We start from the raw sequence: 27,957 nt of genomic DNA, 5'->3' as shown, positions 1-27,957 counted from the left end.
CCATGGGTCATTTTACTTGTTTTGGAACAATGGATCCACAAAGACCTGAGGCAGAAAACATGTGATTTCTACTATAGCACATTGAGAAATTAAACATTTTGAAAATGTATACATATGTCTTATTGTGTTCATCATCGAGGTTCTGGGGAAAAACCATAAGCACCATTATTAACTGCAGTATCAGGTTTTCACGGTAGTGTTTTGAATTGATATCAGCAATGTGTAATGGCTGTTTTGTAGTTTATGTGTATTTGATATGTATTTATATATATATATATTCTATGTTCTGTAAGATTACACAGTTATGAGTGGAGAGTTTTGTTTTGATGTGGAAGCTTGTTAAGATGAGTGTGCATTTATGTAATTTGTGTTTAGAGTTTTGGGGAAATGGAGCCTAATAATTTCAAGAAATGTTTTGGCGGTCGAGAGGAACTGTACTGCGCCTGCGCGTCTGGGTGACGTCACAGGTGCGGTTGGACAACGATGAGCTTCCTGACTCTTCCCCCCCAGCTGACTGAACAAGCTGAACTGGCCCAGAAATCATATGACTTCCTCAGGCACAAGTGCCCGGTGGTCTATTGACGCAGGTCGTTTACTGACATGGCGATAACACTGTGTGCTGTTTTTCTACTTATTGCTTCTATTCACGCCTGTGGTGAGTAATGTTACAGTCTGTTAAGATGTGTGTCCGGTTTAAACTGCATTGTGCTGTGTAAACTCTGCAGCAGCCTCCTCTGTTTTGTCCCATACATTTACACAGCACCTCCTGATTTATCAATAACATTTCTGATGCTGTTTTACATCAGGATTTTGATATCTTTACACTTTTTTTCATAATAATCTCTCATGGCATTCTCTAAGACTTTGCTTAAGTAATTTAAGTGGTAGGATAAATGACTGATCATAATGTAGAGCTGCAGTCAGAGTACGAATATTCAAATGTGTTACCAGAATTTGGCTGGTGCTAATTTTGTGCCCTGGCTGCAATGATTAGTCAAATAACGATTAGTCGAATAATCGTTAAGTCCCCAGTAAGGGAAAAAATGACAAAGTGCTGGGTTCAACTTTTCAAATGTGAGTATGAAACTTTTATGAGTTAATTGAAACTTTTATATGTCATACTTGGCATTAAAACTTAGTATCTGGATTTTGGACTGCTGACCAGACAAAACACAACATTTGAAGACATCATCTTGGGCTCTAATTTTTCACTATTTTCTGACATTTTATAGACAAAAGGAGTAATCAAGGAAAAAATTGTCAGATTAATCGCTAATCCTTAGTTGCAGCCATTAAAACTTTATTGCATACAGATAACATATAGGGCAAAAGGACAAAACAGGTATACACATCACAAACATGCATCAAAGAGGAAAAAGTACATAAATAAATCTGAATTAAAAAAAAAAAAAAAGTCAAGTAATATTCAAAGAGGAAAATCAACATACAGTTTTAGTTGTATTTGAATTGGAAGAGATCTTAATGCAATTGATGTAGTGCCTCAATTCATATTTAAATACAATAAACTGATACTTTGTAAGAATAAAAACTAGATTTTTTTTTTTTTTTTTAATCCACTACACTCATTTTGAAAGTTGTGATAACCCAATAATACATCTTTGAAGGCTGAGAGCTGTTGTCCAGCAGTAGAGGACATAAACAGACTTGTCTGTGTGTATAGATGGACAACTTTCCTTTGCCTCCTACTACGGAGACCACATGGTGCTGAAGAAGTCTCCAGAGAAAGCTGTGCTGTGGGGCTACGGCCCCGAGGGTGAAGAGGTCATCCTCTTCTTGTTAGGACCGGTAAACCAGAAAACCTCAGCCACTGTGACAAAAGGTAAATACACTCAGTTGTTGTCAGGTGGGAAGTTTATGCAGACATCTGCAGGATACTGGATTGAAAAAGAGAACAAACTTGGTGATCCTGACGGTGGCAGAGACACCATTTTGTACCAGAGCCTCTGTTGTACAATGACTGGTGACATAGAGGAAGTGGCCTGAAAATCATGGTTTGGAAATGATTCTCAGAACATTGTTTTTCAACTGTTTTGCATGTTTCATGTTTCCTGATTTTGCTTTTCATTATGGCAACTCATCTGCAGTTCTTAATCCCACTACTGTGTTTAAAACATCAGGATCGCTGTCTTACTGACTTGCATCCACCTTTTCCCTGGCAGAGCGTGTCTTCCACCTACAGTATATTAATTTGGTCACTTAATATTGTTGACAGTCCATGAATCGATTACTGCTGTTGTCATGAGTAATGTCCATAACGCACACAGGCATCTGGCGAGTCACCCTTGACCCCGTTGAGGCCGGTGGTCCCTACAATGTGTCGGCATTTATTGGCAACAGCATAGCAACTCTGACAGATGTGCTGTTTGGAGACGTTTGGCTGTGCGGAGGACAAAGCAACATGCTCTTTGAAGTATCTCAGGTAGACTGAGCTAGGTGTACACCTATCTGTTTAATATACTTGACCATGGTAACATACATGTGCAGTATAAGTCTTACTGCAGCGAATCACAAACACACAAAAAGCATAGAAAGTTAGAAAAGTGATTGTGTGATATTTATCTGAAATTGTGAGTGCAGCACAAAGCAATAGTATGTATGTGCAAATACATTTTAGCTTTTGATTAAAAACTAGTTTGGTGTAACAGAATTGTGTGTATCAGTGCCAGAAAGATGACAACATCTGTAACATGCACTCAAACAACTTTCATCTGGTGTTAAAAAAGCAGCAAGCTGTGATGTGGCTGTAATAGTTTGAAAGTTTGCAAAAATACATCAGTGACAGGAAGTATTCTTAGGGGGGAACTGTATTATTTGATTGTTTTGTGAACTTTCATGTATTTGTTAATCTCCAATAGCTTTTGAATAAATCAGAGGAGCTGGCCATCGCAGATAAGTATCCTCATGTGAGGACTTTCATGGTGGCCTTGAACCGGAGTGACACTGAGCTGAATGACCTGATTGAGGTGAAGTCTCCCTGGTCTGTGCCCACAGCAAGTACGAGAAGGATTTATTCATAGAATTGTTTCATGCATATATTATATTTGTTCCAACATCATTTTCTTATGGTATAGTATAACAAGTATCGTGGAATCACATTTGGTAATTCATACTTTCTAATTATTTTTAAATATCAAGCATAGTGCTCTATCTAATCATGTGTTGTACCACCTGCTTGCATTCTGCTGATTGGTTAACAGGTTTGTGTGTTTCCAGATAATCTGCCTGGGTTCTCTGCAGTGTGCTGGATCTTTGGCCGTTACTTGTATGATTACCTTAAGTACCCAATAGGATTGGTGGAGTCGTGTTGGGGAGGCACGCCAATCGAAGCGTGGTCATCTTCGAGAGCACTGCGGTACTGTGGACTAATGCCGCCAGAAACCAAGTAAGGGTGTAGAGAAAACAGAGCAGTGATATGCATGGTGATAGATTTAAAAAGCTTTTCTAATTTTACTGCACTCGAGCAAGTGTAGTAACTCTTCTTATGCTCTCAATAGTTTGGTGTACTAACAAACTTTTAGTTTGCACTAACTGCACTGTTTCTACTTTCAGCATGTTTCCACCGCTCACCCACTTGGAGGACAATTCTGTCATGTGGAATTCGACGAGCATGTTTCCACCGCTCACCCACTTTGAGAACAATTCTGTCATGTGGAATTCAATGATCCACCCGTTACTCAACATGACCATCAAAGGAGCAATCTGGTACCAAGGTACAGTAAGTCTTCCTTCACAGTTATCAGATGTTCACTGTAGCCAAACACACTACATGCATCTATGAGACTTGTCCGCACTTTCAGGAGAGGCAAATGCAGTCTATCATGAAGACCAGTACAACTGTTCTTTCCCTGCTATGATTGATGATTGGAGGATGGCGTTTCACAAGGGCTCAGGAGGGCAGACCGCTATCGACTTCCCCTTCGGATTTGTCCAAGTATGTTAGTATTTGTGTTTTAATTTCCAGAAGAGAAACAAGTACTAATGGAAAGATAAAAACATCAAAAATGAAATATTCAATATAGTGCAGGTCTTGTCTTATAGTGCTTTCTTTAAAGTCACTATATAGAGAGAGAGATCTGATCCATCATTTCTCTTTAATGCAGCTGTCCACTAACCAAAAAAGCGCCATATATGATGGCTTTCCAGACATCCGTTGGCACCAGACAGCCGACACAGGCTTTGCCCCAAACTTTCGGATGAAGAGGACATTCATGGCTGTGGCTATGGATTTGCCGGATGAAAAATCACCCTACGGCACGTAAGGATCTTGTTTATAGCACCTGAAATCTTAACAACACTGAAAAGCATTCAACTCCTGCTCGTACCTATGTGTGAGTTACACTTAGGAGCGCTTCAGATCCTGCAGGGATCATTAGCGTCTGTCTTGAGCTGTAGAGAATATCTGCATCACTTGACCGGTCAGCACCCTGTTTGCGGTGACTCTGTCAATCAGGCACCTGTGCATGCCTGTTCTAAGTAAATAAGACTTTTTAATCACTTATGTCCCAACTCCTTCTCATAGATTTGAACAACAATTCTTAAACTTGTCAGAATTCCACGTAAAACTCATTTGAGAGACAATTTCTGCTCCCATCACATGCTCGACCTGATTCAAATCTTTATCTTTGTACAAAATGCTGCATGCAAAGTTTCATCTGGAGCAAAGAACTCTCTCATCACATATGTTCAGACGCTCCAGATACAGCTTCCTGTTAGTCCAGATAGATTTTAAGATACTTATAAACATCTATAAAACCTGCTCCTCATATAAGTTGCTGGTAGAAATTTCACATCGACAGACTGCATGAATGTACCAAAAACTGAAACGTTACGTTAGTTTAAATGATATTTGACCTTCTGTTCAGGATCCATCCCCGTGACAAGCACGATGTAGCTTCCAGACTGACATTGGGAGCAAAGGCAGTGGCTTATAATGACAAGGACGTGTCCTTCCTCGGACCATTTCCCAGCCAAATCATGTCCTCTAAAATGTTTGTCAGCATTACCTACAACCAGACAGTCTTTGTCAAACCATCTAAAGACATCTTTGAGGTAAGGCTGGCAGTGGAGTACTTGGTGTGAGTCAAGATTTCTGTCCCATATTCTGTTTTGATATGATCATTTCTTTCAAGACAAATGTCTTGCTAAATAAATCATTGAGCTCAAGTCATTGCCTCTGCCTTATCCTGTGTTTTTTATCTAGATCTGTTGCTCGGAGAGTTTAGCTCCATGTGGGCCTGAGTCCAACTGGGTTCCAGCTCCCATCATCCTGTGGGATCATACTACCGTTGAGTTAGCTGCCATTTATTGTCCACATACTGATAAAGTAGTTGCTCTTCGATATGCATGGAGAGACTGGCCCTGTGACTTTAAAGCCTGTCCAATCTACAGTGCCACTAGTAATTTACCTGCACCTCCATTTGTTATTAACCGCAAAACAGCCAAAGGAACCATTTGGAAAAAGCACTGAACCAGAAACTAATTGTCACTCTGGCAAGAAACAAACCACTTTTGGAAATTTGCCATTACAAAATGCCTATAAAACACTCTACACTGTTAAAACCAATGTCAATAATTGCTGGACTGTATGAATATAGTAGATCATGACAGAATGTTTTATTTGAACAAATGTTTATAGCACAAATGAGTCCTTTCGACTTGTATCATTTGCACAAATAAATGACAAATCAACAATTAAGTTTGTGTGGGTGTGTTGCATTCAAAACCAATGCTTTTACTTCAAAGAAAAACAGATGGAAATGCAGTCAAATTATTGATTAATCAAACATGATCAATAGTTGTTTCAATTGGAAAAATGTTACAACTGCAACATTAAGTAGGGTACCAACAGTTGATCACAAATAGTTGCCCATGAACCAAAACTTTTGGCATAATACAGTTTTTTTTTCCCAGTGTCATCCCAAAATAATGAAAAGGCCAATACTAATTATATTTGCAACATAATGTCAGCTTGAGTCATCGAGTAACAAATACACTTTTAAATACAGAGCAAGAAGCTAACTTGCTAGCCACATCCAGTATGTTGGCATCAACCATGCTAGCACACATCCCCAGTAATGCTTTGTCTGGGGCTTGCTAGAAGATGGCAGAATAAATATCATAGGTTTGAATTATTATCTACCTCTGTTTGACAAACACTGAATGTATATTGTTTGGAATTTTAAAAAATGTAAATCTGGTAAATAAGAATGAGAGTTCTTGATGAATACAATCAGTTATTTCAGAGGTGCTTTGGAGCAGAATCTCAGGAGCTGTAATAGGAGGTAGAGGGCTTCATGGTGGGGGAGGTCAGGTGGTGCTGATGAGAGGAACTAGGAGACTGTGGTGTCTGTCCTGAGGGAAAGATGGATAATTAGTGGCAGCTTCGCTATCAGTGTCATGCCGAGTAATCATGTTAGCATAAATACAAGAGATAACAAAATATTCTTATTATTATTGCATTATAATACTTGTTTTTTCAGCTAACCTACAGTAACCACTTACATTTATGATATATTATTTACACCAGAGGCCTAAAGGAGCATTTGATGGGGTGAGGAGGGCTATTCTCACACTCTCCAACAGAGCAAAGTATCACTGAGCAGCTCCACTGATATTTTGACAGCAGTTGAGGAAGAAAACTCAGTTTTTCATTTGTCTCCTCACCGAGGGATTCTACCCTGTGACCTCCTCACTACAAGCCAAGCTGTTAAACCTAAAGGCTACTGTGTCCTTCTGCCTTTCACATTCAATCATCAGACACGTTCTCTCTACAGCTGTGAAATGTTTTTCTTGTACATGAAAAATCAAGGTCCACCAGATGTAACAACAAAGATATGGGAAACCAGTTTTTAACAACCTGGGATGTGCTCCGTCTTTATGTTCTCGTCAAAGCCCTGGTGTCTCTGGTAGGCCTCAAAGTTGACAGAGGCGTCGTCCTCTGACAGGCTGTGAGGAACTTGGCCATCACCAGGGCGACACACCTCAAAACGTATCCATCGGTAGCTGTATGAACATAATAACCAATGAGTACTTAAAATCAGACAAAATTCATATGCATTAAGAAATCTAAACACTAGTTGCATGCAAGATGCAAACAGGTTGGAAAATATGTTTCGGCGTGTAATCATGTAATTCAATGATCAATTTGTAAAATTCCTTTTAAGTCCCTGTCTGGGAAACACAATGAGCAAAAAATGTAGAAGCAATTAGAAATAAATAATAAATGTCTGCTAATTACTTGTTTATGAAAAGTTGGATCAGCATGTTTCAGATGACTAGACCTCAAATATTCCCAGTAGGTAGTTGACAGGAAGGCTGCACACTAGACAACCAGCCACTACTAAGCACTGGGCAAGTCATCTATTCTCTCCAATTTAAAAACAAATCTCATTTCTATTTTTATATGATAATCTACTAATCCACATTCAGTGAGCAGGGTGAATTTACTTGCTACACTTGCGTGCTCCAGGACAACTCTGGATCAGATTCTGGATGGTGGGGTGAGAGAAACCAAAGAAGTCTGCTCCTGATGGCACAATGGGCTCAACAGACTTGGAGCTAGGAGAAGGACATGTTGAATAAGTACATAATGTATTGAAAACTATATTATGCCATGTAACCACAAGCCTCTGTGATGAAGTTTGATACCTGACAGATGCAATGGTCATTAGTAGATTGGAGTGGCACGTCAGGGCAGAGGAGGCCACAATGGCATTCTGAGGATCTTCTTCAGGCACAATCTCAAACTGGGGGAACAATGTTGGAAATTTTAAAGCTCCTACATCCTAACATATCCTACAAACAAACACCCCATTGCAACTTAGTCATTCATACCATTTCAAACTGAACAAACAAAGAGATTTTGTCTGAAACTTTATCACCAGTGTACACTGCAGTTTTGCTCAATTGGACTGGAGAAGACCAAATGTCCTCTTTACATTTAATTTTCTGTACTTAAAACAGATTTCTCTAACAACTTTGAAACAGATTTACTGCAGCTTTTGTGCCAGTTTTTCAGGGTGTGGATGTAACACATTCTACTGGATTTACTAAGGTTGCACAATTTGCGATGGTCAGTTATGCCAGCAAAACTCTCAGCCTCTGAAGACCAGGTGTAACGAAGCACATTGTTTGGCTGCATTTACCTCAGTATTAACACCCACATCAACACCATCTCCAACTCCACCTGCTCCACTCCAGAGCTGCTGGGCATGCAGCTCTGACCCCCCTCTTTTCTCAGTAAATCTAGCTCTGTGTGTGTACCTGTGGACCTGTTCCACCATCCTTGATTTGGCAGGTGTAGAGGCACTGCTGGTCAGGGTTTTTCATGCTAGCAAAGATTCGAGTGCTGCAGAAGCCCACTGGGTAGATGGCACACTCGTCATGGAACAACATTCTGTCTGTGATGATCTGAAGAGCAGTCAAAAGTTTGCATTTAGTAAAATGCATGTCATGGTTAGTGATCAGCTTTAAGAGAGGCTTCATTTTACCCACGTTTTTTGGTATTATATAGTTAATATTGATTTATTTAATCATTAGTTTACACTCATAATAGGCCGTTTGTTGTAGTTGTCTCAGCAAGAAGACTCAAACACTAATAACGTAAGTGTCTCAGTAAGATGTGCCAGTGAGTTGGCAGGTACAACAGACCTTTCTCACAGCAAACATTTAAACTTGTCAAAACTGGCAAACAGTCTCTGCTTCTCAATGTTCCCAAAAACTGAGACCTGTGGTGAAGCTGCCTTTCACAGTTTTGGAAAAACTCAATTTTTTTCTTCCACTAAACTATAAATGGGACGTTTGCTACATGTGAGTCATGTCAGACACTGACCTCTCCCAGACTGTAGACTGTTAATCCTCCCAGTACGATGGGAAAGACGGGACGACCAGATGAGTCCAGAGGGATGGGTTGCACCAGCTTCCGAGAGCCGTCTGCTAGTTTTCTCTTCTTAGACATTTTCTTTGGAACTGAAGAAACATGACAATAAAATACTGATGAACACACACATGAGTCACATTAATCCTGTTGCTCTCCCTGTAAGTCCCATCTATTTTTAATATGCATCTACATTAATACTTCATCGTAGTACTCACGTTCCTCCTTTCCGTTCTCTCGTCCTCGCTCTTTCCTTTCCTTCTTGGGTTTTTTAAGAGGTCCCTCGTCCCCTGTTGACACCACTGATGTAAGGTTATGCCCCCCGGACAGGCCTGAAGCCCCAGCTGAACCTGAGGTTAATGCAACAGGCGGCACAGCTGGATGAGAGCTTGATGCAGGTGTTGGCAGTATCTCTCCCTCTGACAAAGACTGGTACTGCAACAACGACTTCAGTAAGAACCTGGAAATGAAAATAAATATTAATAAAATTAGACTTTTTTTTTTTAATGTCACATGAAGTGAAAAATGTGCAAAATATGACTTGACCATCACAAAGCCTGTGGTGAGTCCTTGCTAAACACATTTTTAGACTCACCTGCGCTCCTCCTTTGCTCTCAGAAACTTCTCCTCTAAGTGGGCAACTTCATCACAAAGAGCTGCATTCTCCTGTTATTATCATTATAACACAAATTATTAGAGCTGTGTATCTGAAAACATACAAATATCTGACACATACTTCCAACTTGGTTTTCTTGTAATTCTATTCAGTAACAACCATAATGCAGAAAAAGCAATTTTCATAAATACACAGTTCACTCACAAATATCATGGCCCGAGCTGCTTTGCGCAGTCTCAGGTACTTGAGCCTGTACTTTTCATTCTGGTTTTTTCGCGGACCTCTCTTCATCTTTCCCTTATGCTCAAAGGAACTGGTGGGGGATGGGAAGGCGGGTCCCGAGGTACCTGAGCCAGAACTGGAGATGGTATTCTGCTGCGGGGAGCCGAGGAAAGACTGGGCAGTGAAGGCCTGCAGGGCCTGTTGACGCTCCTCATCAGTCTGTGAGAGGACAGAGGAGGAGAGAAAGACAAGAGATCTGTCGCTGTGCACCGGGAGAACCTGAGGCTTGTGCTGGTGTTGCCTCCAGGATACTGGATGAAAACACACTTAAATGCAGATGATAAAATAATAACAGATGTAGCTTATATTTAAAACTGCTATATGACAAACAATGAAAGTCACTGAAAACAAAAAGTGCACAAGCTGAAATTATTTATACTCTGAATTTATCTCAGATCCATACAGATGCAGGAAAACATCTGTCTTTGCCAGGCTCTCACACTACTCAGCTTTGAAAGTGTAAACATAGGTACTACAGTAGTTATAGTATAAATAAGGAGTTATTAGTGCTTTGGAGTACTGCCACTATAACTGTGTTAGAGTGCCTTCTAGTCGTCTCTGCTATAAAATTGTGCTCTTCTGGGCCACACAGCTGCATTAGCATTACCCCCATGTCCTTGCATCTGCTTTAAAAAGACAGTAATTTAATAAATAGCACATATCCTAAGACATTACACCAGATATTTTTCAATCGCCACTGCAAAAGCGACGCTGCACCCATCACATAATTATGTTGAGATGGGACTTTCAGCATCAATAAGTTTCATCTATATGACAGAATTACACTAGGCAGTGATGTGCATCGAACTACAGCTCTGTACCCAAGTCTTGTGTGAATAACAGCATCCCAGAATTTATCCATGACAAATAGTCAGGCATGAAAGGTCAAATGCATTTTCATTATCCCAGAACATATTTGAGGTTTAGTGTGAAATTGGCATTAGTGTCCCATAAAACTCACCAGCAGTGCAAAGACTCCGTTTCTGTTCTCAATCCTCTTGAATCTCCTGCTGCCTTTTTGTGTCTGAAACATAATGTGAGACTGAGGCCAATGCACGGGGCTGGAAAAGCCAAATTTGATTCCCAAAAAGCTGGAGGTCAATTTAGATCAGTTCATTATAAGATACATTAAGCTCAAGTGTGGTGCATCTGAGCACAAAGCATCCTTTTTCTGATTACAGCACATTAAATCTTCCCCTCTTTAATATGGTGAGGTGATGTAAAAGAAGCAGAATGGAAAATAATGGACAAAGAAAAGATACTAATGGAAATAAAGATGAAGCATTTGTATTCAACTGAACTAACACAAATGATGAGTGGGAGCGCAAGTTATTATACTCAACAGCAGGGGCTGCTGTCACACTGAGTCTCAAAAATCCTCCTTACCTCACGGTACATGACGGCCTCCAGACTTGATTTTGCGCTGCCAATGAGAGAACAGGATAAGAAGTAATTTTATAAAGTTTTGAGTTTTAAAAGGACAATCCTGAAACAACACACAAACACTTAGCCTCTTTGCACAAACTTGGTTTTCATGAATTTGTTTTAAAACTGTCCAACGTTAACGAGGAACAATAAGATTGTAAATAACTTGCAATTCTGATTATCTCCAAAATGCTTAAGAAACTTGACAATTAACATTTTTTAAAAAATCCCCACTATTCAACAGTTTAACTTTCATAAATGAGCACAAGGGCAAGAAGAAATGTAGCAAATTGTAAGAAATCGCTGTACTTAGATTGAACGAGTCCCCTGTCGATGATTCTCTGTTTAATCTCCTTTATGTGCATGGGACGTCCTGCTTCCTCCAGCACAATCTACACGAGGAAGGGTAGAAACAGAAAACACTTACCAAAAAAACAAATCTCACAGCAGTCGATTACTATAAGCGCTATTACTAGAAATCACACTGAAATATGATGAATGAATGTCAGATACCTGGGCAGCATCGAGCCATGTGAGGTTTGGCTTCTCTGCAATTTCACTGGGTGGTTCGCTGCAAATAAAAACAGTTAAGCGTCATCTAGTGTAATAGTATTATTTAATTTTTGGCAACTCTTACACTATATGAAAATCGAGCATGTATGATTACAAATTTAAGTAAATAGTGAAGCTAATCCAGAATACAAAGAAATCATATATTGTCACATTTATAAATTCTACACAGTAAACTTAACAGTAAAACACAGCTTTTATCAACACTATGCATCCTTCCCTTGATACCAAAACCAAAGTTCAGGATTTTCCAGGTAAAACACTTGCTTGCTGTTGTTCAGTTGTTGTTTGCAATAAGCTTGATATATATTCTGATTTATTTGCCTGCCAGTAGAGAGGAGTGCAAGCCTGAAACTATTTTCATTCGGCCACTTTGGGCAAATCTACACTATCTCAATAATAATGCTGCAGTCACACTCTGTGCTCCAGGCTGCTGAAATGTACACATAAGTTAAATCTTGCACAGTGTATCTTCTATATCTATAAGCAGTGAGCCCAGGCTGGATGTAAAAGTATAACATACATGCTATAAAATCACATTATGTTCAACAACCTCTCCAGAGTTTCAGCAGTCCCAGACAGACTTGCAATGCTATCCAGAGCAGGAAACAGAGAGTAGCTTCCCTGTCCATCAGCCTCCATCTCAGATTCAAAAGTGTTGAGTGACTCCATAGGAGACAGGGACGAGCCTCTGCCCTGTAGAGACATGAACATTCAATAGACAGTCCTCAGTCTGCAGGTGCCTGAACAACACACAGTAGCAACACTCACACACAGAAACCTGATATTCTGTCATGTTGTAGCAAACAGTAGCACTTGCTAATTGCTAACAAATGCTTATAACACAACGGACAAGAGTAGCGGTTAGCTATAAAAAAAACACACGCATACACACACCTCGATTAAAGTGCAGCAAACGAGCTGAACCCACTCTATCAGTGCGTGCTCCGGGTTGTTTGTTTCCGTCGTGTATCAACCGGAAGCAATATTTTTTTTCTAGGATGGCGAAGTCAAGTCTATTCTCTGATTGGCTAAACCCTGATATCCGTACCCTAACCTTAACCAGTCCTATTTCTCATTTCTAAACCTAATCAACGAAGGCATTAAGTACTAGCCAATCAGAGGCAGAGTAGGGCGGGTCATTCCGTCGCCATCCTTGAAAAAAAAGTTTGACAAACGGAACCATCAGTCGTCCTCATCGCGTTGTTTACACGCAGAGAAGCTAAACGTCGTGAATACAGCTGCACTATGGAGCGTGTACAGCACAAATATTTTTGTGAGATGGTGCGAACAGCAAGTATCGACGGTAAAAAAAATAAAGAAAATAAAATGTTTGTCGATAAAGAAGATTGATAGAGGAATTATAGTTAGTGGCTCAGTTGTTTTACCGGACATTATTACTGAGAGCACTCCGACCGGATATCCGGAATAGTTTGTTTTGAACATTGACTTAAAATCAATGGTTTTGAAGCATGGATGCATAAAGAGAACTAGGAAAGTTCTCTTAATACATCCATGTTTTGAAGTGTTGAATCAGCCTTCTATTAGAAAAGAAAAGTAATAAAATACAAAGTTTATGATCACAATTGCAAGCAGAATAGGATGTTTTAGATGAAAATTGTCTTGAAATGATTATGAGTGAGAGCTGAGAATCAAAAAAAAAGGGCTTGTGAAATAATCCCAAAGCGGTTGTACTGTATGTCATCATTTCTGAAAGCCAAAAGCCTCTGAAAGAGAAATTCAAGTTTGTGACTGTATAGATAAGATTTGTAATAGTAAGACAAAATGAGCGCACAAATGATATCAACAGTGAAGTTTCACAAACCTGGTGAGGAAAAAGCTGTTTTGTTAATATTGAGCCACCTACAGATTACAAGCAGAAAACTATGTGGAACTTCTCTCTCTGTAAGACACACGTACATGGGCCAACATGCAACTTCAGTGTCACACACAGAGTGGAAACTTCAAGTGACACACAGTTTTCTGCTAAATCTGTAGATGGCCTACTCAGATGCCCAAGTTTTGTTTTGTTTTGTTTTTCTCTTAGTTACAATATAATGCAGACAGTGAAAGCACTACTTTGTGACATTTTCCGATTAACAGCTGGTTGCCTTAATTTACATGTAATGGTAAAATAAAAATTAGGCTATGTGAGTCTGTTAGGATGGCCGTGTAGCAGCTGGAACTTAAAAACAGGAGGCAGAGAGGTGCAGACCAACCAGGGGTCCGTTTCACAAAGCAGGCTCAACAAACTCTGAGTCTAATCCTGAACTCTGAGTTGATCTACTCTGAGATAGGAAACTCTGAGTTTCCGGTTCCAGAACTGCTGATTTGAGTCAGCTTAATCAACTCAGAGTAGTTGGAGTTAAGCGCGTGCACCACAACAATGAAGAGCCAGCATCAATGGAGCCCCGATTCAACGAGTCACCATGGCAATGGGGAAGAGGATGGCTGCGTTTTTCACCCCACTAGCTCTAGAAATCTTAATGCACTCATACGGCGAGTTTGAACACGTTTTCAGAGAGAAGTGCAACACCGCTGCAGCTGCAAAAGAGAGAGAGACGGCGTGGGAGAACATTGCTCCTCGGGTCAATGCGTAAGTTTAAATGTAGTCCTTTGCAATCACAATAATATTACAGGGGAAAACTGCTTGAATGGTCGCCTATTAATTTATTTCATTTAGGTGCAATCCCGCGGGGGAGAAGCGCACTTGGCAGCAGTTTAGGATGAAATATAAAAACATTGTTCAAACAGGTGAGACCTCGGCATAATCTCATGGGGGTACCTCATTTTGATCATGTTTTACATTGTAAAGTAAATATTAAGTGGCTGTTTGACTGTGCAGTTGTTTTATCCCCAACGTAATGCTGGTTTCACACACATAAATGTCTTCTCATCTACATCATGTTCTGTTAAATAATTAAGCCTATTTAAACTAACACAGACTTCTACTCAGCCAACAGAAAGAAGGCAGATGCCCGTAAAACGGGTGGTGGTCCAGCACCGCCACCTCTAACGGAGGCAGAGAAGCTGGCCATAAGCTCAAAAAGATAATTGTCTGGAAATTCTAGAACATCTATGCGCGGTCTGATAACCATCTCCCGACGAATATTTAATTCTCTGTGCAGTAATGCTGCACCTTCATCCACGGGATCGTTCTCAAAAGGACATGCCATGTTAGTGAAAAAAGTCGCCACCTACTGTGCCCAATGGACTTCAAATATACTGACTCTGATTTTTTTTAATGATTTTTTTTTTAAATGACAGACGGTAGAGCCAGGCTACGCCAAAACTCGCCTGCTGACTGAATGCATGAGGAAATCAAATGGAGTGTGTGGCTCTGAAAGAGGGCGGAGACAGAGAGAAACTCAAGGTTCATTGAGGAAAAACCTGGCCCCGACCAGGTTAGGTTCATAGAGTCTTTTACTACGGTAACTGACCGAGAGCTTAAGTTATCTCTCTCTCTGAAACAAGCTAGAGTTACCCCTCTTTCTTTTGAAACGGAAAACTCAGAGTTTCCCTCATTTCAGGGTTAACAGACTCTGAGTTTTCACTAAACCTGCTTTGTGAAACGAACCCCTGGTGTTTATTTCACCCACAATGAAGACTAACAATAACATTCATAATTCTCCACATAAAATACTATGGACCACAGGCAGCATGTCGTCCTGACAGCAACAGTTCCTGATGAAAACAGGTAGTATTATATAGCCTGCCACTGGCAATGAACTCAGCCCCTACCACAGTATAGGGGAATCTGCCCCTCACCTGACATCAAAACACAACAAAACATAACAAATACATTGAAATACATTTATACTGCAGTAAAGTCAAATACTATGTATGATCTTAATTCATATTACACATTACAATAGAATCATAGAAAACAGCAGATTAAAGTACACTAGACCCCTACACTAATTACCACAAGGTATCTCATCGAACCTTTGGATTGGTGCTCTGATTTGGTGGAGACTCTGTCAGTCATCGTGAGAGAGCAACAAGAGAGATGTGCACAGCAGAGATGGCACAGCTGTGATATGAGGTTCAGTGATCGGCAATCAAAAGGAGAGACTGACAGAGCCGAAAGAGTGAGCAGATCCAAACAGGAGACCAACGCCGCCACCATCAAGGAACAGATAAGTGACTTTCCTTTCTTTCTTTCTCTCTGTCTGTCTATCTTTCTACTTCCGCATTAACTTCCACTTGACACCCTCACCCAGCCATCAAGCAAACTCACCCCCAACAATCACCTACAATCACTTGTTTTATATGAATCTATTTTGGCTTATTTTGTTACTTTTTCCTGCCATCTGCCTACTTTTCAGTCTACAAGTGTTTTAAAGCACAAACCACCTTGAAATTCAGCCACAAGCACTGCTTTTAAAACCCCTATCTTCTCTGTCCCACTCCACAGCATCCGCTCCCTATGCTGTATTTTACACCTGATAGGTCCATAATCTCAAACACTACTGCAGTCCTTCAGTTTTTTATCTTATAATGCTTCATCCCCCAAAACCTGAAAAACACCAACACAAAGACCACAACAGGACACAACCACCAGAGAAACAACTACATGGGAACCAGCAGAAAACCAATTAATCCAAACCACCACCTACCCAAAGACCCACACCTGTACCGCTGCGAGCAGATAGCCACCAAATACAAAATCATCAAAAACCAATTGTCCTCATTGGACAGCTTTATTACAGAAACTCAAAGAACTGTACTCACCACAGGCCATCACACCACTAGGAGGAACCACTGCACCACAAAATAGGTTTGCAGGGCAAATGGTTTGCCATCCATCAGGGTTGTGCAAATACAGTGAACTTTTCAGCTCCAACCCCAAAAAGAGAGCACGAAAGGAACCAGATCACAAAGATTGATCCGATGCAAACCAACAGAAAAATTAGAAAGTAAGTCTGTATAAGAAGAGGAGGCATTCTCATATTTACACACAACATAGACTCCATAAATTCCATAAAATTACATACGGCCCAGCAAGAAAAGCCACACCAGCCACCAACAAACCAAACAGCTGATAATAAAGGGGATCCACCCTGACACAGACACCAAAGAAATAACAGAAGAACTGGAAAAACAAGGCATCTCCATCACCGAAGCACACCGCATCACCAGCAGAACTACTCAACAACCCACCACCTTCATAAGGATCCTAGTCACATGTCTCAGATGTTGAGGAACTCACCACCACAAACAATGCAACAAGGACAGAACAGACTCTTAATGTGCCGACTGCGGTGGCAAGCACCCGTCCATCTCCAAGAACTGCCCCACCTGCCTAGCCCTCACCACCACAGCACCAAGAAGCTCCAGGCCACAAAATTGCTCAAGGTTCCAGGTACCCCCCCACCTTCCACACCCCCCTAAGATATGCCACTGACCCCCCAGAACCCCAGCACAAGCCTCAACAAGATACATGAAGACCTCAAATTGTTATGCAAAGATGAGAAAACAATACAGAAAATGCTGGGAAGAGTCATAAAGAACACAAACTTTTTAAACAGTCCCATCTTTTAACCCGCTCATTAAACCAAATTATTTAATCTTATTCTTGTTTGTTTTTTTTCTTTTTTGAATGAAAAATGACCAGCGGGCCATGAAGGCGGAGTGGTTTTTTTAATCAAACAGGGCATATGAAACTCATTTTAAGCTCACTCAAGAAGAACTTGCAAACAATAAGTACATGGCCACCACACTGTTTTTAAATCTATCCACTACTCTTCTCATTACATCCATATATAGTCTGAAATACAATGCTCTGGAAAACTCATCAAGACCATCACTAACAACAACAGAAATGTGCTCATACTGGGAGATTTTAATGCCAAGACAAGATTTTAACTGCAACACTACAAACAACTCCGGAATAGCACTTAAAGAAATATTGGACACCACCAACCTCACCATCCTAAATAATGACAAACCCACATACATCCACTCTGCCAGCTCCACCATGGAAATACTGGACCTGGCACTCTCGTCACCAGACCTCTCACCACCTTGCCACTTTCTCCCTCACATTCTAGCACATGCCAAAACAACCATGGCACAACTACAAAAAAGCCAACTGGGAAACCTACAGGAAGCACATTATCAAACAAACCACGGACATCACTCAGATCCCACACCACCACCATTCACTAGACCATCTAGCCACACACATTGGATCAATACTCACCCAGGCATGTGACACATGCATCATGCTACACATCACCTCCAAACCACAGCAACAGCTCCCACCCCACATCCTACACCTGATCCAAAGGAAAAGAAAACTACACAGACACTACTTCAAATACAGATCACCGGACACATAAGCAGAAATAAACCAGCGCCAGAACCATATCAGACAACAGCTCACTGTGCGCTCACAAGAAAAATGGACATCATTCTACAGTAAACTGGGCAGTGACTACAGAACCAACCCACGCAGTTTCTGGCAGAAAATTAAAAAAACATGAACGGTGCACAAAACAAAAACAACATACCAACTCTAACACATCAAGATCAAACTGTTGAAAACAACCAAGAAAAAGCAACTCTATTCAGAGATCAATTCCAAAACATTCACTCCTGTCCCTCAGATCCACACTTTGACCATGAATGGAAGGAAACTGTCGACAAGGCCACAACATATTCCTCTCCATCTCTCACCTCAGTAGATGACCACCCACTGACATAACTGATCACCTGCCAAGAAATCAAAGCTCACCTGAAAAAAATGACAAATAATGCACCTGGAGAAGACAACATCAACACCATCGTGATCAAGCAAGCACCAGAAACTTACTTCAACCTGCTCTCCCTCCTCTTCACCACCTGCCTCACCATCCGTCACTTCAACTGAAAAACAGCCATAGTTGTCACCCCAACACCTACAGTAAACTGTTTGATTCCACCATCACTGCACACCTAGCACAGTACATAGAGAACATGGGAATACTCTATTCTTCCATAAAAACAAATTCACCACCATTATCATCCTCAAACTATCAGAAGAAATCACCTGCAGTTTCACCAAAAAAGAATTCAACATGGCAGTATTTTTCGACATTGAAAAGTCTTTTGACAAAATGTGGCACGACGGATTACTCTTCAAGTTACAGGACAAAAAACTCAGAATACCACTTCCCGTCTACAATATCCACTCCTTTTTCTTCTCTACATTATGATGTGTACTACCCCCCACCCACCATAGGACACGTTTCACAATTTGCTGATGACCTCTGTTACTGGACTCACTCCAAATCAATTTCACTCACATGTATTGTTAAAACAGAAACCTGATCCAATATGTGGAGAATTAAACTCAACCCCACCAAAGCTCAGCTCATCCTATTCACCAGAAAGCCCCAAGTCAAACCAGCTGTCCACCTCACCCTCCACAAACCCCCATCACCATGGCCAAAGAGGCAAAGTTTCAAGGAATCACATCCCAAAGAAACATGCCATGGATCACCCACATCAATAACCTGGAAAAAGAAGGCAATCAAAGACTCAACCACCTTAAAGCACCGGAAATCATCCTCAAGGTTTATCAGACATATACCAGATCAATCTTTGAATATGCAGCACCAGCCTGGACCACAGCCTCACAACACCAGTTCAACAAACTACAAACCATCCAAAACAAGGCTGTACATCTGCGCCCACTACATCCACGGCATGTCCAGACTCCAAACCATCCAACGAAGTAACATCATCCTCACACAGAAAAACATACATAGAGCAATCCACAACCCGGCACTGACGCAGTTAATCCAAGAAGCACAATAGGCCACCGGAACACCCCTCTCTACAATCCTGCAAAACAAACCACCATAATTTTCTAAATTCTGGCACTGACAGTACCCCATGATTTCATTTCATTTTAACCTTTTTTATTTCATTCCACACACCTCATATATCTACTGCATTATCTTTACTATTCACTGTTCTCTTCCCCTTTACATTTCTATCAGCTTTACTTTGACTCCCGGCACCCACCTGGCTACTCCCCACCATCTTCTTCTCTTATGGCTCCAAACTGAATTCATTTGTTTAGGGATATAAAAGGACACAAGCCCTGAACTATCTATCAGGTTCATGAACATTCTAACTAACTAACTGGGGACTCTTTCAGTCCAAACACCCTGGATAGAAGGCACAACAGAGGTGACTGACCTGAACACAAACATTACACATTATATTATTGCATAAGCAACAGTTAAAGGTGCAGTGTGTAGAATTTAGAGGCAGAAATGGAATATAACCATATTTAATTAGTGTTTAATCACCTAAAGATAAGAATCATTGTGTTTTTGTTACCTTAGAATGAGCCCTTTATATCTACATAGGGAGCGGGACCTCTTCCACGGTGGCCCCTATGTTGCACCGCCATGTTTCTACAGTAGCCCAGAACAGACAAACCAAACACTGGCTCTAGAGAGGGCCTTTCACATTTTTTTCAACCACCACAGGTTCTCCTACACGCTTGGAAGGGGAGAAGGGGTGGGGGTGGGGTAATCAGTTTGTCACGATCTGCAACCTCACAGCTAGATCCTACTAAATCCTACAAACTGCACCTTTAACACTACATTCCATCATCATTTTGGCCAAGGTTACACCACAGTGAGCACATTATGTTGAGGTAACCAAACTAGCCAAACTGAGTACGTCTTTACAGGCCCGGCCTTCAATCACTACACACGTTGCAATCAGTATTTACAAGACACACATAATTTTTACACAACATTTGCAACATTTCAATAAAAGAAACAATCAACCCTTCAAGTTTGTGCCTTATTTCTTTTACCAGTACTTTATTCAAACTGTACTTTATACAATCTTAGAGAGGGTGTCTGTGTTGCTGCCATTTACAGTGAAAAAAGATCTAAATTATACTCTTTAAGTATTGTTCTTTAAATAAAATGTAACAACAACCAGTTATTGTTGCAGTAACCCTTCCATCTTTTCCAACAGTCGGCTTCTGAGCATTTCATTCATAAATGTGTCTCTGAAGATTCTCAGTCATCCATTTCTAAGGGTATCTAGAAGTACTAAAGGAGGATTTATCCGTCAAGGTGTTGAGGTAACTGTGGAATTTCATAACTACAGTATTTTGAAAATCCTGGCATAGCTGACATGCACTCTTGCAAAAAAGTACCTGACGGACACAGTGCTTCTCCTTTTGCAGTTATTAACTCACAACATTGTGATCTGAAAATCTTTCCTCAAGGTCAAGATAATTCCCAAAAACATGTTTCTCTGTACTTTGATTTTCTATTTTGTTTCTCTCTCTCTCTCTCTCTCTCTCTCTCTCTCTCTCTCTCTCTCTTTCTCTCTCTCTCTCTCTCTTCATTGTTACAAAATGACTTATGTGGTACAGACATAAATGTTTGTGTGGTTGTTTTTGTGTGCTGTGAACAACACAGATTATAGGGACATATTGTGGAGAAAAAATATGCCACACCTAGAACCAAGAAAGACTATCCCTCCATAGAACAAAAAGTCCTTTAAACGCATGGGTGACTGTCAGAAATTAAGACAAACTGATCTCATTTGTGGTGTATTTAGAAATAAACACCTGCAAACTTCATATTACATTAGAATTATTGTTTTCTGTCATTCTGAGATGGTTGTGGGCAATAAAAGGGTTAACTTTCCCTTAAATCTGATTGATTTAGTTATTTCTTATCAATCTCATAATTAAAAGGTTTACTCACTCAAATACAGTACAGTGAGTATTTTCTCAAGTGGTATCTAGCTATCTATTTGGATAGTTTGGGTTTGATGAAGTTTTGAGATTTCTGCCTCCACACCAATGAATTGAATTTCATTAGTGGTGTTCACAGAAATGTAAAATTATACTGAGGTTATAGTCTTCATGGAAACTGTTGACAGCATGTTTTATGGATTATCCAGAGCAAGAGACACATTGTTTCTGGAAAGAGATGTTAATGAGGCATCAATGCTGTGAAGACCACAACTAAATTTTAGAGATAGATATTTCAAAACTTGGTCAAAGCCAAAACCAAAGCAATCATAGATAAGGTCCAGTCAGGAGAAAATATCTTTTGTTGTAATTTGAGTGAACCACCCTTTCAAGCTCCCCTGTTCTTGTTATCTTCTGCACATGTTCACCTTGTTGGCCTGTGTTTGTCAGGTGCCTCAAACAGGACTCTAGAGTGTGCACACAAGCAATACTAAACTATAAAATCCTTACTTTGTACGTGTTCATAAAAACAGTAGTGACTCAGCTCTCATATACTGGATCTCCTCGTATGTGGCTAAGATTAAGCTAAACAAGCCCTGTGGTCCTAATTCTAAAATTGCAGGCAAAAGATGGAGTTCAGGCAAGACAGGACTATTTCACAAGAACAGTCCAGACATGACTAAGAACAACTAATGGCTTAAATTATTTCCTAATTTTTTCACTGTGTAACCCAAGTTAGTATATGCAAATAAGAATATGCTTCAAGTTGGATCCTGTTATGGCCAGAGGGGACAGTGAAATTGTAGGAGATCTTTCATAACTCCAACTTTTGATATTTATTTGTAACCCTGGGGTGTGTTCAGATGACAACTTTTAACCCCTTGCTGTATTTTACACCCAACATTGAGCAATTTAGCATTTCTGAAATGAGTAAACATCATTTAGCAAATACATTTACTATCAGAACATTCCTTTGCAAACTCCACACAGAGAAATAAAAAAGAGACGGAAACAACTTTAAACAGGTCAAAGATTATTTACAGAATTGATCGAATGACAATCACTCACTGTCCTTTTGCCTCTGTTTGACCCTGGTGTTTGCTATACATCAACGAGCAACCAGTGGTCAGTCTGAAAAACAATATCTGTCTCTGAGAACTGTTCTCCACATCAAAAAGCATTGAATACTGTTATTCACTCAACTCATTAATAACATGCATCTGAAGTTAAATTTTGGACATAGGTAGTGGTGTTATGTCTGTGAGCTTTCAGTAACAGTTGAGCCAGCCGTAGTTGAGCAGGACACGCATCACTCTCTTGTATGGCAGGTAGTACTCACTCTGTCGGGGGCCATTAGAGAAATATAGATATCCTGTGGGAGACAAGGTTCAGTTTATATTCAAATATGCAGTTGGATTTAAAGAAGTATTAACTTTTTTTGGCCACTAGGGGGCAGCAGAACAAGCTGTACACACTACACAAAACAACTTTATTACAAACACCTTATAAAGTTGTTACGGTGAACAATGTGTACATAGGCAAACAGTTGCCTATTTACACATCCAGCAGATACGGAGCAATATTAATATTCATTTGGAGTCATGCTTCCTGATGAATATAAGTCCAATAATCAATCACTTCAGTCCTTTTTAGATCTGTTCTTGGTCTTCACCAACTCCTGGGAAAATATCTCCCCATTTAACTGCCAGATGCATCTGCACATTCACCAGCTAGTCACTAACTTTCTCTGTCTGCGGTTTGGTGCAGACAGAGTTGGAAAAACTGGAAATGAGGTTGGTTAGGGTGGTGAGAGTGAACCAAAACAGTAGCTGCAGAAGTTGCCTGCCATAAAATCAAAACAATGACCTGATATATGCGCAAAAGCTCCTTAGTGCTGAGGGGAACTACAGAGTGGCTTTAAATAAAACGCATCATTTTCCGTCATTCTAACCAATGTTGGCTCTTGACTTGTGTGAAATGGGTGACTTGCATGAAATGGGATAAAAGTAAATGAATATTTCTCACCAAAATTTTCAAATGCTGCATCTACTTTGGAGCCAATGCCAGGGAAATCCTGGGTGATGTATCGTGGGTATCCATAGTCCATTTGGTTTCTGGCCTCATCATAACTGTAAAAGAGAACAGAGAGACTATTAGAAATGCTTTGTAGATATGTACCCATACCTGAAAAATATCTAAACATTCCACATTTATCTACATTTTTGTCTGCTATCTTTATCTGGATACATGCAATATTGATAAAAGTCAAGACAATCAAGACCATCACTCACCTCCAATACTGGTTATTCACAAAAATGAGTGTTTTCCTAGTCGTTGGCACGTAGACGGCTGCATCCACCTTACTGACTGAGGAGGGCAGGCCGAGGGTGGTGATAGACTTTGGATATCCAGATATTTTTGTCTTTGCATTAGCCCTTATGCCCCAGTATTGACGACCTGTAGAAAGACAGTTGCTGGTTATTATATGGAGTTACTGTACCTGTGCAACTTCACAGTACTTGACAGTACTCATCCAAGTTAGCATATTGAACATATTTAACCCTAACTGTAGCAACTACTGGAAACAAAGTAAAAAGCAGCTGAGAGGCTGAGGTCGGGCCTTGTTTGCTGATTGTCTGACAAGCTACCAAAAGCATTCTCTGAGATCAAAATATGAAGAATCAACTTAGTATAACATGCAGAAAATGTACTCAAAATCAAAGACAAAAACAGGGTTCAACAAAAAATACAGCAACCGATTCACCCTCTCTCTCTTTATTACCAGCTGCCATGCACGTGAACAGGTGCTTATATTAACTATACGAATATCACCACCCATATCCATGTGACCTGATTATATCAATCACCGAGACTGTGCAATAACAAATACATAACCAAAATATAAACCACATCACAAAATTACCCATTTACAATTAATTATAAATTCACAATAAATCCATTCATGGCTCCTAAACTATCAAAAACCTTATGAACGTTACCTTCAAAAAGATACACCACGTCCTTGTATGGGACTTCAAAGGCAGCATCGACATGGTTGATCCCTGACCATTTTGTGCTCACTTTAATTAAACGGATTCCGCGGAAGCTTGTACTCTTCCTCCAGTAGTATCTAGTAAGGAATTGAAATTGAAATGTAAAAAGATATAGGATTTATGTTCCACATAAGCAAGATCAACATCACACAACCAAAGCGTACCCGTTTTTGAAGAAGTACAGGTCTCCTCTGACGGATGTTGCAGCATCAAACACCAGCTCCCTGCTACACTGCTCATCTCGGGGGTTGGGCAGAGGGTCTGGATTTGGATCTTCTTCTGGGTCCTCTGGCTCTGGTGGACCAGGAGGTGGTTTGGGTTTTGGCGCTGTAGTTGGCTGAGGTGTACGGCTGCCTGGGAGATGGAAAAAGCAAAGAAAATGTCTAACAGCACAAAAAAAAAAATTACATTTATTCATAGATTTTAATATCAGTCTAATTCAATTTCCATGTAATTCAATGTATGGATTCACACATAGATGCCTTATTTACTAGTTGAATAGAAGTTTCTGTCATATAGTACACATAAAGCCAGGGTTGAGGAAGAATTTGGCTTGACTTTTGCTTGGTCTTTAGCTTGCAATATCTGGACTGATACAAAGGTGGATGGATGTAAGATCATTGTCACCTTTTATTAATCAGACACATTTTGTAAACATGAATCATTTAATTGAATCTAATGTTTTGCTTACCATAAAGGGCTTGAACCCCACGCCTGTCATCATCTGGCAGCCTGTATCCATTTGTGTTGACATACTGATATGTGGGGTACATCAGTGCACGTCTGTCCCTGGAGTGATCTAGACCCAGAGCGTGGCCAAACTCATGAGCCGCCACCAGCAGCAGATTCACACCTGAACACAGCAATTACAAGAGTATAAAGCAAGTCAGGCCTCAAAAAGTGATACACATAAGGTACAATGGCCAATTCAAGTGATTTACAACATTTGAGAAAATCCTTATTTGCAGATTTCTGTTCTGTAAGGATGTAAATATGCAATTCTTAGGAAAATTCTGCTAAATATATAGGTTTTATTTTTCTATGCATGCCCCACAGCTCTTATTCATAACCAAACTGCTTTACAGTGGCACTCCACAGATGATGTACTCCTTCCCCACAACTCCAGCTTCACTAAAATAACACTGCAGAATAACTTTACCTCTTCGGGTTAGAGTCCAGGTTTCATCATCATCAAAGTGTGTGTCCCCTCCCTGCGCCCGTCCAGGAGAGTTAGCATGAGCCAAGACTCCACCTGCCCCATCAAAAGGGTAAAAGTCTCCGTGATCTGCAACAGGACAAAGAAGATAATACAATCTGTTGTTTATGTACTGTTTTTTTTTTTCATTGTTTTATTTTTAATTTATTTCCGAGTAAAAGTTTAGTTGTTCCATTCGTACTCACATCCACCCTTGAACAGGATCATGATGTCCGCTGTGCCACTGTAGATCTGCTTGAAGTCCAGCGGGATGACGTCACTGTAGAGCTGGAAGGCTTTGGCAATGGTTGAGTCCACCTGACTCTGGCTCAGATCTGGAGTGTACCGAGTGATCCTGTTCAAATCATGTTGGAACTATTTTCATATTTGTCATTATTATCATGCCAGAGTGATGTTTGTATGTTCAACCACATAAAATACAATTATGCGACTGAAGCAGTGACAATGTCATACCCTCCTAAGGTCCAGTTACCTGTATGTAATGAGTCTTTTCTCCCATTTGGGTTTTCCATAGAAGTGTCCATATCGGCTGATGTCTGACACACCGCACCTAGGAGCCTTCATCACCTCCACAGTCTCGTTATTCAAGATGCCAGTCACCTTGTGGGCAGTGGATGAGGTAACAACCACACAGAGATTTTTGAAGTGACATTTGAAAATTATTGACACGTAATCTTAAACTTCCTACAATGAAATCTTTGTCAGTGTTGAAGTTATTAGCAATGATCATTGATTACAAGAAGGCAACATTATACAACATTTTATCCATAGAAGTATGAAATGACATGCAATTGCTCATACTACAGTTTCCAGAGAGATCTGTTTTTCTGACTGAATTTCATCCCAGATTACTCTGGTAAGATGAATACAGGTAAAAGCAAACTATTTAGTTCACTGTATTTACCTCCAGGCCAAAGAAAGCCTGCATGGACTTTAGATCCTCACTGAAGGAGCTCTTATTGAGGGTTCGCATTGAGGAATTCCTCATCCCGACATCAGCGTAGAACTGAGAAATATAATCCTGATACAGAGAGAGGAAAGATGGTTGTATTGCAAGTAGTATTTCATTTCATCTAACCATGGCAGTGCTCATTATCTTTCTACACAGCCTGAATTTAAAGATTTCACTCATTTCACAACCATCTTCCCAAAATTTAAGAGGATTGGAATGTCATCTTAAAGACGAGATAGAAAATCAAAGCCACCCATATTAAATAAAGGTGGCTTTGAATGCACCAGGTTATTTCTGATAGTTCCTAGATTCTAATATTTATGCAGAGTACACTGCATTACCTGAGCAAAGTCTTCGTCCTCGGGTGAAACCGTTGGGGCAATGGTAGGAGCCGCATGACACCAGTCTAAACAACCCAGCAGCACCATCCAAAAAACAGTGAGAGACATCTTATTGAAATGTTTTCTTCTCAAGATGCACTCTCCTGTGTATAAAGGCGGCTTTGACAGTGTGATGTGTGTATTGTCCTCATAAAAGCTGACTAGAAATCCAAAAGTATGCAGTGTCCTGTGGGGCAGTCCAATAAATATTAAGACAAACCCCTGTTTGAGAGGGGGAGGGGGAGTAAAGAGTGACCCCTCTGATAACACAGTGAGTGAGAGGAGCTGATATGATCAGTTTAACTTCACTGATGAAACATTTGTGAAGCAGTTAAATTGTGTTTTGTTCTGTTGTCACTTTGGTGTTTTGTTGTGAGATTCTTTCATGCACCTTTTTAACCATTTCATCCCCCTGTTTGATCTTCCTTTTTCTTTACTATCTTATATTTTTGTGTCTAATTGTTACAAATGCAGTGTAATGTGTAACCAGTAAAGCTGCAGTATAGGCAAGAGGTTTGAATAAACATAAATGTATGTGTTTTATCAGCATCCTCCCTCTATGAGACTGATTTGTTCCATTTGTCAATTTTAGATTCTCATGTTGGATGGATAAATGATGACATGAAGCATGCTCAACCTGCTCCACCACCACCACCACCACACTTTCACTAGTTACCAATTAAAACGTGAACAACAAAAAAACTTTCACCTCAACCTCAGTTTGCCACTCAGTCAACAAAAAGATGAATTTGCAATTGTTCTTTTGTTCTTATTGATCTCTTGTTGTTTTTGTGTACCTTTAAAGTACAGAGACCAAAGTCCAGTTTGGCGGGTAAACATGATACG

The 27,957-nt window shown here is 40.2% G+C and overlaps 2 protein-coding genes across 4 annotated transcripts; one reads left to right on the top strand and one right to left on the bottom strand.

Moving 5' to 3' along the window:
* Positions 1-483: 483 nt before the first annotated feature.
* siae (sialic acid acetylesterase) lies at positions 484-5,716 on the top strand. Its single transcript, XM_067594234.1, has 10 exons — positions 484-655; positions 1,682-1,840; positions 2,286-2,440; positions 2,877-3,015; positions 3,235-3,403; positions 3,571-3,731; positions 3,819-3,952; positions 4,122-4,276; positions 4,884-5,070; positions 5,222-5,716. The coding sequence occupies exons 1-10, from the start codon at positions 601-603 to the stop codon at positions 5,486-5,488; spliced, it is 1,581 nt and encodes a 526-aa protein (XP_067450335.1). The 5' UTR covers positions 484-600; the 3' UTR covers positions 5,489-5,716.
* tbrg1 (transforming growth factor beta regulator 1) lies at positions 5,611-27,280 on the bottom strand. 3 transcript variants are annotated; one of them, XM_067594233.1, is made up of 24 exons: positions 27,073-27,280; positions 26,684-26,800; positions 26,252-26,379; positions 25,965-26,113; positions 25,723-25,848; positions 25,255-25,416; positions 24,728-24,917; positions 24,510-24,640; positions 23,802-23,967; positions 23,497-23,639; positions 12,343-12,478; positions 11,733-11,790; positions 11,529-11,611; positions 11,181-11,217; positions 10,756-10,818; positions 9,717-9,953; positions 9,492-9,562; positions 9,115-9,356; positions 8,852-8,988; positions 8,284-8,430; positions 7,669-7,766; positions 7,468-7,578; positions 6,878-7,023; positions 5,611-6,372 (listed from the first exon to the last, which is right to left on the bottom strand). In XM_067594233.1, the coding sequence occupies exons 1-24, from the start codon at positions 27,178-27,180 to the stop codon at positions 6,284-6,286; spliced, it is 3,075 nt and encodes a 1,024-aa protein (XP_067450334.1). In that variant the 5' UTR covers positions 27,181-27,280; the 3' UTR covers positions 5,611-6,283. The 3 variants fall into 3 exon arrangements, with proteins under 3 accessions (XP_067450334.1, XP_067450333.1, XP_067450332.1); XM_067594232.1 differs by lacking the exons at positions 23,497-23,639; positions 23,802-23,967; positions 24,510-24,640; ... (5 more) ...; positions 26,684-26,800; positions 27,073-27,280 and adding an exon at positions 12,687-12,792 and having other exon boundaries at positions 12,343-12,485; XM_067594231.1 differs by lacking the exons at positions 23,497-23,639; positions 23,802-23,967; positions 24,510-24,640; ... (5 more) ...; positions 26,684-26,800; positions 27,073-27,280 and adding an exon at positions 12,571-12,600 and having other exon boundaries at positions 12,343-12,485.
* Positions 27,281-27,957: the final 677 nt, after the last annotated feature.

This window comes from Thunnus thynnus, chromosome 7, assembly GCF_963924715.1.
Source record: "Thunnus thynnus chromosome 7, fThuThy2.1, whole genome shotgun sequence".
Classification (NCBI taxonomy): domain Eukaryota; kingdom Metazoa; phylum Chordata; class Actinopteri; order Scombriformes; family Scombridae; genus Thunnus; species Thunnus thynnus.
This window is presented reverse-complemented; position numbering and strand designations above follow the sequence as displayed.